The sequence below is a fragment of the Amaranthus tricolor genome, chromosome 11 (assembly GCF_026212465.1).
Source record: "Amaranthus tricolor cultivar Red isolate AtriRed21 chromosome 11, ASM2621246v1, whole genome shotgun sequence".
Classification (NCBI taxonomy): Eukaryota; Viridiplantae; Streptophyta; class Magnoliopsida; order Caryophyllales; family Amaranthaceae; genus Amaranthus; species Amaranthus tricolor.
In genome coordinates, this window is record NC_080057.1 from 20,643,738 (window position 1) to 20,655,339 (window position 11,602).

Sequence of the window (11,602 nt, forward strand, 5' to 3'; positions counted from 1 at the left end):
TTAAAATACTTTTTTTAAATGACTCAAATACCCTTATGAATATTTATTTTCTCATTTCTTTATCTATAAAAAAGTTGACTTCATATAGTAGTTTTTTTTCTAAAAAAAAGAAGTTGACTTGGGTTTTTTTTGAACATAGGACTAATTGTATTGTTTCACTCTCCTAAATTTCCACCAAAATTTTTTACAAAAATTTATCCCAACTATAAAAGTGATTCGTACAATTTAGTTTGAAAAAAAAATATTAATTATATTAATTAGATTTAAAAATTGAAGAACTTTTTTAAATTTAAAATTATAAAAAATATTTATAATTATTTAGTTTGTTTCTTTCACACCATGTTTAAGCTTCGACTTGTGCTTCCATGCTTCTTCGTGTTTGAGCTATTAATTGATTGACCAAACTTAATCTTAGAATAACCTTTTTTTTAAGAAATCGCCTAGAAGAAGCATCAAAAACGTCGAGTTGAAGTTTGATTCGACTTTCTGGCAAAAGAAGAAAATGTCAATTTGACATTATTATCTGGAAAAGAGGTTGTGGCACACACTTTAAGTCAAGTCAGTTTTTCGACCACGTTTATGACTGTCAACTCGGCGTGGGTCTTTATAAATGGCATTTTGGCCGATTTTTCATAATTTGATTTGGAAAAATAGTTTTTCTAATTTAACCTATAAGTTTTCTAGGTTAGAATTATTTTTTTGTTTTTCTAAGTTAGTCTTTCGCATAAAGCGTTAGAAAATTTATATTTTAATACTCTAAACTTCCTATTAGTCTTCAATTCCTAACTTTAATTCTTAGTCATTTTTATTTCAAGTACTTTATAATATTAGATTTGATTACAATAAAATTGTGTTTTTATGTCCAATTATTGTTATTGATTAAATTATTGTCACTAGTTATTTATTTTCATTTCTCATTTCTATAAGCATGCTTTGGGCTTTATTTGAACTTTTCATGTCTATTAGAATGTCGATTAGTTTCTACAATAGAGGGATTGATCCCATTTTTATGGACTAAAATTGCTATAAAGTATTTATAAAATGTGAATTAGTAATTAAAATTGGGCATAATAGTCTTGAATTAAATATTTTTTGTTAACTTTACCAATATAATGAGAGTTGAGACCATCATAATTTAGATACAAGACAAAGTTTAGTTAAATTCTTCCTAATTTAATCCATATAACAAGATTTTAAGGTAAAAATTAATAGATACTTAATCTCATTTGATTCATATAGGGTCAGCTTGAAATTAATATAGATCACTATTATTTATGTTTTTGATTTATATGTTGGATGGTAATTGTTGTTCATATGAGAATTTGATGATTCCCAATATCCTAAACCTTCTCACTATACAGTTTACATCTAGTTAGATTATAATTTTTACTAGTTTAGTTGATAAAAACCAATAACATATTTTTTTTCTTTTACTATTTAACATCTACAGTAGCGCGGAAAATTATTAAACTAGTTTCCTTCTGTTCGACCCCCAACAAAACGTACAATTTTCGCTTGCAGTAAATAAAACTTACACAATAATTGATTAACACCTCATAACTTTTTAACTTACTTTTATTCCTTTAGTTGTTTGCTTTCGATGACACAACTACATCTAACTCTAAAAATTTCATGACAACATAACTTCAAGTGGGTTTGTGATTTGATTACTCTCCACCTCTCTTTTTTTTTTCTTCACTAGTTTATATCCATTATAAATGATCCGATTGTAAGTTTAAATAATCTCATTTTTTTTCTGTTTTTCTTAGATTTATTTGATTATTGCTATTAATTTGTTTCATAAAATACTACATACATGGTTTTTTTTTTTTATTGGATTTCTTTCTTAGTTGAAGATGTTTTAGATTTATATTTTTGGTGCATAATTAGTGAGGATTATTAACAGCTAAGTTCAAGTAAGTATGGTAAATAGAAAAATATTTATTTCTAAATTACTCCATGTGGGCCGCAATTTCTTTTCAATCATTTGAGGCAGTGTAGTCCATGCGGTGCCACAATTTTTTGTGGTAAAAGTTTTTTGTCCTAATTTATTGAATAAAAATCGATCATTACTTTCATTTAATGGTTTATACTTTATTTTTTTTACATTTTTAAAGTTTAAGGTTCATAATGAGTTTTAAATGAGTCTCAATTAATTTGTTCATATAAGCTTGGATGTTTTACCTTTTTGCACTTTGAAAGTTTAATTGGGTTCAAAATGAATTTATAGGTTTTATATAAGTCTAAAATGAGTTAAAATAAATATAAAATTTATTTAGAATGAGCTTGAAATTTATTTTGAGTTGTGTAATGAATTAGGTCTAGGACAGATATGGCATGTTTTAGTCTAAAATGGACTTAAAGATTGGATATGGTCGGGTCTAAATCTAGAGACCCTAGATTCAAATCAGATCTATTTATTATTTTTAAACTCATCCCTTAAATTGGGATATGTATGTAGTGGGTCCATTAGGGTATTACACGTATGACCATCCTTGACTATAATTTAAATAGTTGTTGGATAAAATCTTGTTAATTATTTCTTTTGAGAATGGAAGGTGGACTTGTTTTATTTCTCCAACATCCCCATTTCACATTTGAATTAGTTATTAGGAGAGATAAAAATAAGTGGTGGAAATGGAGCTTTTGAAATAGATGGCGACAACGGCGGTCTCTAGTGGATACAACAAGACTAAGCGTGAATGAGAGGTGGGGGACACTGTTGGTGCAAGGATGAGGGAAGGTGGGTAGGGATTTACTGGTGGTGCAAGGAAAGTAGAGCTTGGCTATGGTGGAATAAGGGGTAGGGAGAGGAGCAATGGTGAGTCATTTTATAAAAGCAAAATATTGTCTAACTTGTGCAACACAAATTAAAATACGTAGTATAATTGTCACGGGCTCCCTTATTTGCCTAGTAAAAATTGTGTGGCATTAGTGTCAATAATTAACGATTGCACTAGCTCAGTCTCAATCTCGATCCTTTATGTGTGCAAGCCAATGGGCTTAGCCATAAATACTAAGTAAAGACTCTAACAAGAGAGTTAAATGCTTTAAAAGAGTTTTTAAAACTTGTCAGAACTTGAATATAAAAATGAACCTAATTGCCTATTTATAAGCAAGCCCCATTACTTTGGGCAATTCTACAATGCTCCAAACCTAGAGTTCTCCAGAATGCTTTACACTACTCTTCTAGATTATGTACATGTGTAGAAAGACCTATAAGGTTTTAGACATGCCCAAAACATTCTAAAACACACTACATTATTCCATAATACTCTAGTATACTCTAGTATTTACAAGATGGTGCTAGAACCTTCTAGCACCTTCTAGATCCTTCTTGAGGATGCTAGTATTTTCTAGCACGCTCTAATACCTTTTTAAATGTACTAGATGTCTCTAGCACATTCTAGAACCTTCATGAGTGTTCTAGATCTTCTAGAACACCCTAGAATAGTCTAGAAGCCTCTAGAGCATTCTAGAATCTTCTAGATGCCTCTTTTGCTAGAAATTTTCAAGAAAAATTTGATATTGACGACACGGACCGATCCATTGTGTTTGGGCAGTGTCATAATGATATAAATATTTAAATAAAAGGTTGAGAGTTTGCATCATGATCTCCTAGTTTTTTTGTTTAGATACTAATTTTGGCCCCGTTTAACTTACAACTTTAGATTCCACTAAAACGGGGTTAGATTTTATGTTTTTTCCCCCTTTTTTCAACCAAGTTAACCTGTACTAATAAGGTTCTAAGTAACCATGTATATTTGGGCAAACTTATAACAGTTGGATTATTAACAGCAAATAGGTAAAAATTAAGATTTTTGAACTCAATGTTTCCTAAATACTTGAAACAACATGAATTATAAACATTCGATTTCCTAATTATGAAAGAATTAGGATACAAATTATTATAGATGATAATATACGAATTCCAACCGAAGAAAGTCAATGGGCAAGAGAATAGAGGTTACTCGAACAACCTCAACCATTATTAAAAACTCCAATTTTCCCAAATGATAGTCATAAAATCTTCTTAATTAATTAAAATTATCATTAGATTTCGTATTAAAATCCAACAAATTATACATTAGTTTCGTATTAAAATCCAACAAATTATACACTTATTTTAATTAATTTTCATTAAAAAAATAAAGAGAGGATGAATAAATTACTACATTCATCTCAATCCAAGCTACAAAAAATTTACACCAAAAATCTCTTGACATATTAAAACAAATACAGATGTTTCAAACAAGAACACAAGGGCAAGCCCAAGTGTAGGCCCAAGTGAAGACTCCAGCTCCTATCATGAAGAAGAGGAAACTAATCCCATATCGAAAACAGAACAAGATCAGCATAACTCTTCTTACACAACAATGCATGGACTAACTACAAAGGGAGCAAGAACTCTACTGATCAGCCAAGAGGAGAATGAATCAGACTACATGGCACACTACAAGGAAGAAGAATAAGCAAGGAGAATGAATGAATTCACGTGCCAGAAAACGTGTGTAAGAGAGCCACTGTCAAACAGATTCAGTTGTTCAAAACTGAAATCTGTTAAGGCTGTTGAGGCCCATTTTATTTCTTGTTTTAGGCCACGTGTTTTGGGCTTGCCTTATGATATTGTGTATGGCTTAGGATGATCCTTGTTCTATATATACCTAAGTCTTCCATTGTAAAAGTTAGTTAAGTTTGTTAATAAAAATTCAGAGATCATTCATAACAAAGTGTTCTTGTTTTAGAAAGTATTGTGTGTGCAACTTTCTTTAGGGGTGTGAGTGAAGCATCTCATTGGGGTTCTACAGGTTGTGAGTGAAGCAATCTCAAGGACGCCAAGAACCTACACAAGACAAGGGAGTGAACCTTGGGTTGTCTAGGAGGGAAAGAGGGACGTGTTGAGTGAAACCAAATTTGTCCGACCCTCAAACATACAATCTGCCAAGATTCAGTTTCTTGGTTCTGATTATGCCAAACAGTGACTGTATTGATCGGTCTAAAGAAAAACACGTTGTGTTTCAAGATTAGTGATTGTGCAAATTCACTTTTATGCAATCTAGAGAATCTGTTTAGCCTTAGTTTTGCATCACATATAATCAATAAAAATAATTAAAAATGATCTTATGAGATAGATAGTAAAGGTTGTTGATGTTTAATAGAAGAGATTAATGGCTTAAACTTATCATTACGACGTCGTCTAAGATCATGTAATAATCTACAAGTCTCACAACCTCCACAATCAATGCTCTTACTCTTTGCTTCATTCCTCTTATTCTTCATCTTTGCTTCCAACTCTTTTGTTTCATCCATCACTATTTGCCTGCTCCTACATTCTATGCTGCAATATCCCTGGTCACCTCTGTTTAAATTAAATAATGTAAAATAATTTAATTAAACCGCGTTCTGAAAGGTCATATCGGTTATCACTACAATAAATTTAACTTTTCGCGACATTGTTTTTATTGACATTAAAAAAATGCCACTAATTTATATTTTAGTGTAATAATTGTTAGTTTTTATTTTTAAGTTATATTATAAAGTGAGTTAGTGACATTTTGTTAGCCTTTAGTGGCATATGAAATTGTTACTGTAGTTTATTGCGGCATTTATGAGAAATGTAACTAGATCCTATGTTGCGAAAATCTTAGTATGATTTTTTATAATGTTACTAGAGTCTAATAAATGTCACTAAATCCATTATATATTTTAAATAGTGATATTCAAATTATATATCGCTAAAAATTTTCCCACTAAAAGCAAATTGCTCCCTCCATTTTCTAATGTTCTTCCCGTTTGAAATATTTCACCTTAAGGAGGAGAGAGAAATTTGATTAATATTTTTAACACATATTTAGAAAATTAAATATGTCCATGTGAGATTATGTTAGATTCGTCTTAATGTATACTTTTTATAATGTATTTTTTTAAATTTTTTATTATGTGTATTTAGAGATATTAAGGTTTAAAATTTGCTTTGAAAACTGTGCATAAGATAAACGAGAAGTGCAAAAAAAAAGGAGGGAGTATGTTGTAGTGTATGCACACTTGTCGATACATCATTTCAATATTAATTGAGACGAATCAAACATAATCTCTCTTAATAATATTTTAACTTATAACTTACGAATAAAATAGAAACTAAAAGTGATTGATGAATAGTGATAAAAACAAACGTATACATAACAATATTGAAATAACCAATTAATTTAAAAGTTAATACTAATAGATGTAGATCAGACTAGGTATTAAAGATAAACAAGCATAACAACATATACTTTACTTTAAAGTATATTTAAAATTTTAATGATTTATTTGAAGAATATTAATTCCTATTTTGGAACTTTTTTCATATTTATTAAATTACTAAATATTAAATAATACCTATATGATACAGGACTTTATTAATTTTTTTGACTTATCTATATAAATAAAAGAATTAAAAATTTACGGTTTTATGTTTTAACCATTTAAAAATATCCTATATTCATTTTTTTGAAAACAATATCCTATATTCATTTAATAAATAACATTATAAAGATTATATAAATGATTAAAAAAAATACTTCTATATGATTTTTTAATACATTAAATGATGTGACCTAAAAAGTAAAAAAATCAATTAATATGAATAATATTATAGTCATAATTAAAAACTAGAAAGTCAAATAATGACATTATTATTGAGTTTTAGAGGGAAAATTTTTATTGAGAAAGTGACACGTAAGCACTTTTTAAAAGTGATATTATCAAATGTGTTTTATTTTAGTAATATTTATAGATAGATTATAGTTTTAAAATAAACCACGCATGACATAAGTATTCATTGTTGTATGTTAACGTACTCTTTTTCCTTCCACAAAAAATTTAAAGGAAAAAATCTGTAATAATTGTCTATTTTATTTTTCATTGTGAAATTTGTAATGCAAAATGTATTCAAACTTTGTATATTCCCTTTGACTAATATTCTATTCCTATAAGAGATGGAAAATGCCCATTTATCCCTCTTGATTAGAGTCACTTTTTTTTGTCAGTCATATACATTTTACATTCTTTAATTATTTCTTTTGAATATGGTCTCATTCTTTTTTTTTTAATTTTAATCTGTACATTTATATTTTTTTAACATTTTAACTACCTAATTTTATCCTCTATTTTTTTATATTATGTTTCAACTCAACTTTTTTTTCTCTATCTTTCATTACAAATTAACTGGCGCATGATGTGAGAGAATAAGGTTTTATGAACTTCACTTGGGTACAAAATATTCCTTTTAGAAAAGTTTAATTGTTGCATTAATTCATTCACAAATACTCAAATCAAGGGTTTCACGGTGAGACTTACTTACTGTTATAAAATAATTATTAATAATTTTATTAAATAAAAAATTTTATAGTCGTAAAGTGATTATTTATAAGTTGTAACCGTAAAGTGATTATAACTTATAATTTTTAAGTGGTCAATTAGAGAAACAGACTAATTATATGAATTCGTCTCATGATAAGATAGTGTGAAACAATACCAATCAAAGACTTATTGACCTACTCTTATAATAAACCATCTCCCGATGAGACGACCTCAAAACAATAAATTTATATACTACTAACTGTATTAATTATGTTATTCAATACCGTATTATACAACATTTTGTGATTTATGTGTGGCTTTTGTTTTGTAATGGGAAACGCATTTTAGTTGTGGCATTTTCATTAAATTAATTAAGCGAATCTGTGGGCTCAGGCCTATGGAAATTTTTTTATTAAATGGTGATAGTTAACGTATTATGGGCTTAACCACTCAAAAAAGTTGCTTTTTAATTTGGATTCTTATTAGTCATCTCATCCAGCTAACGAAATCATCAACTACCACTACTACACTTAAAAAATTCAATAAATTTCGACAAATAAAATATCTAAAAAATAGACATCCAAAATTATTTTTATAAGTTGGTTTTACGAATTTATATTATATATCTCATTTTTTTATTTTAATTGAAATATTCAACGATATGTCCAAAAAACTCTTATATGAGAACGCATAATACAATTTTATGTAACATAATATTCCAAGGCTATTTAGTTCACATTCTTAGTGTTTTTATAAGATACTTTCTTAGTTCACATTCTATGTATTGCGGTTAATGTGTTAGAAAAATATACTCAAGTGAAATTTTGTTTGAATCGTCTAATCGAATATTTTCATAATACTAAATTTTTATAATTTTTAATTAAATATAGTTTAAAATATAAATAATTAAAGTAACACGTTAGATTGCGAAAAAAGTGAAATATACATAGCAAGTATACAGAAGGAGTATAAAGCAACAAATTTAGAAGAAGAGAGACAATTTACCTGTACATATAAACATCTTTATGATGGGAAAGAGGAGTATTGCATAAATGGCATGATCTTAAAAAGCAATTAACCTCTTCATTAATAACATTACAATAATTAGCAATGTTAATTGATGAAATTAAAGTAATGGGGGTTCTGGTTAATGATTTTAAACCAGATTTAAGCACAACTTTATTGCTTAAATACTCATCATTTTCTGAAATTTGAAGTATTACAATTCGAAGCCCTGTAAGATGTTCTCTTCCTATAGCCATTTATTGCTTTTTTTTTCTTTTTTTTTTTTTAAGTATTTTCTTAAGTGGAAAGGGAGAAAAATGGAAGCCAAAAGGATGAGGTTAGAATTTAGAAATGTGGGATAAATGAAATAAATGAATGATGAATATTTATAATATAAAAAATAAAAGATATTAGATTCTTTTTGGAAAGGAATGTGCTTACTGTTAATTAGTATGTCCATTTTTGTTTTTATTTCAATGGTAGTAATTGTTGGTATTTTGAACCGACCCACGTGTTATCATTTCACTTAGAGCATTATTTGCTTTAAAATATTTGTAATATTTGCTCTTTCATATAATTTAATGTACTAATTTGATCCTTGATATTTCAATATCTATATATAATAAAAATTATAAAAGTTTGATAGTAATAATTTTTGCATTGAGATGATCCAAACAAGTTTTTATTTCACTTGACTATATTTTAACTTATAGATTAAATCACAAATTAAAGGAGATAAATGAATAGTGCAATATTTCTAATATTGCCATAGAAGGTTCTGAACATGTTCAACATGTTCGATCACACAGAACCCCAAAAAATTATTAGAAAAATATCATAATTTTTAAAATTGCACGGGGCCTTTAAAAATTTATTAATTTTTGCAACAACCATAAATATTACAAATAATTTTAAACGAATGAAATAATATTTTTGTTGTTTCAAGTAATTTGCAGTTGCTTTACATAATAATATGGTTTCTTGTTACCCTTCATTATGTTATGACAAAGAAAAAGTTTAAGGGCATCTATAGAAGCTTAAAGATACAATGAAAAGTGACCGAATAAGTAAATCACTTAAAGAAAGAAAGTTAATACATTAATAAAAAGGCGTAAATTTTATAATAGAGGTGAGATTTTCAAATTTTAATTTTCCTCAATTGTGTCTTAATAAAATTTTAATCGGGACTTATACTACTATATGTACTTCCTTCGTTTCAAAATACTTGCTATATTATAGTTATTTGCACTATTTATCTTTTAAAGTTTATTTTATATTTTTATATTACGACTAATGTGTAAGAAAAAATATAATCAAGTGAGTTTTTATTTAAATCATCTAATCACATATTTTTATAATATTAACTTTTTATTACTTTTAAATGTACATAGTTTAATATATAAATGATCAAAACAACAAATTAAATTAGTAAAAGATCAAATATAGCAATTATAATGAAACTTAGGAAGTATATAGTCGGTATAAAACTTTAGATTGATTTTATATCTTGAGTTTTGATAATTTATATTATAAAACTTTAGGTTGATTTTATATCTTAATAAAATTCAAATCAAAACTTATAATTTATTATGTAATGTAATGTGTTATTTTAATAATTTATACCGTTTTGAATTTTAAATAGATAAAAATCAATAAATTTAATATTATAAAAATTACAATTTTTAAAAAATATAATTTTTTTTATATATTAATCACAAAATATAAAATAAATTTGAACAGAATCAACCAAATAAGTTAAAAACCACGAAAAACAAGTACGAACCCCATAAGCAAAAACCTGATTCATCGAACAAGACGAATGTTTTATCGAAATATGTGCGCAATTTTCGAAGTTATCGCGTTTTGCCTGCTCCTAAAGTGGACTGGCAAAAAGTTAACCAGCACTATTGATATTTCATCTCTTAGTAGCATTTGAGAGGAGTGGGTAAAAAAAATGTAATTTAAGTAAAAATATAAAAAATTATAAATAAATAAAAAGATAAATTAAATATATAGAAATAAAGGGTCAATCATTATAAAGAAATGTAGAGTAAATCAAAATAGAAATATAGTAATCTTTGAGGAGTAGTACTTATTAATTTTGATTTTGCACCTGAAATTTAGCAAAAAAAAGAAAGTAAGTTAGATTTAAGACAAAAAATAAGTAAAAAGTAAAAATGAGTAGTTAAGATGAAAATAGAGAGAATATATATATATATATATATATATATATATATAGATGATATTCAAAAAATAAGGATGAGACCATAGCCAAAACAAAACAGTAAATTAAATTTAATTGCAAAATGGTGGAAAATAAGATAGAAATACTAATGCAAAAGAAAACGAAAAGTCATTGTAACTCGCCACACTACATTATTTTAAAGTTATCGAGTTTTAAAATAGTCTTTTTCTTTCTTTTAAAGTTGAAGACTTGAGGTATTAATAACTATATAAGAGTATTTGTCTATTATTTCTAGGTTTTAGGTATAGACATAGTAAGTCATTTGAGAAAATATCTTGAAGGGATTTGTAAATTTGTTAAGAAGTTTAAGTTTTTGATAGATGCAAGGCGTATTGATAAATTAAAAATAGTATGCAAATTTTATAAGTTTGAGTTTTTTTTTATTGTCTTATGGTTTTGAAATATTATCTCCTTAATTTATGAAGTATGTGTGTTCAGGATTGATCCTAACGTTCTATGGATCCTTGGCCAAATGAAAAAAAAAGCCCCACTCTTATGAAATTTCTAAACTGAAAAATGTAATCTACGAGATTTTTGCAAACAAAATCATTTATGATATTATCATATTAATGTTTTGTAAGTTACTAAATATCGCCACCCTTTTTCATTTTATCGCCACCCCCTTCCCACGAAATTACGTATTTGCCCCTGAAGTTTAAAAAATTACAAAATTGCCACTCCTTACAAATTTCTTATTTATAATAATAATAATTAACTTTTTATATTCTTAAAAAATAATATAAATAAAATTAATAATAATAATAATAATAATAATAATAATAATAATAATAACAATAATAAAATTAAAATTAATAATTAAAAAAAAATAAAAAATTGAGTCGCCCAGAACTGGGCGATTGAACCATGGTTCAGTCGCCCAATTTTGGGCGACTCAATTTTTTTTTTTTTTTTTTTGCTTTTTGGAAAATAATAATAATAATACTAATACTAATAATAATAACTTATAGATTAATGTGGCCTATTAGCTCAGTTGGTTAGAGCGTTGTA

At 26.9% G+C, this 11,602-nt stretch overlaps 1 protein-coding gene across 1 annotated transcript; it reads right to left on the bottom strand.

Annotated features, from left to right (window-relative positions):
- Positions 1 to 91: 91 nt before the first annotated feature.
- Positions 92 to 8,701, bottom strand: LOC130827573 (FCS-Like Zinc finger 17-like). Its single transcript, XM_057693330.1, has 2 exons — positions 8,350 to 8,701; positions 92 to 5,359 (listed from the first exon to the last, which is right to left on the bottom strand). Exons 1-2 carry the CDS (start codon positions 8,604 to 8,606, stop codon positions 5,122 to 5,124), a joined length of 495 nt encoding a protein of 164 aa, XP_057549313.1. The 5' UTR covers positions 8,607 to 8,701; the 3' UTR covers positions 92 to 5,121.
- Positions 8,702 to 11,602: the final 2,901 nt, after the last annotated feature.

What these genes read in the sequence shown, in the direction of transcription:
- LOC130827573 (XM_057693330.1), bottom strand. Translation starts at nt 8,606, where the DNA reads ATGGCTATAGGAAGAGAACATCTTACAGGGCTTCGAATTGTAATACTT. An exon ending in AAAGATGTTTATATGTACAG is followed by an intron (nt 5,360 to 8,349) that starts GTAAATTGTCTC and finishes TAATTTAAACAG; the next exon opens with AGGTGACCAGGGATATTGCA.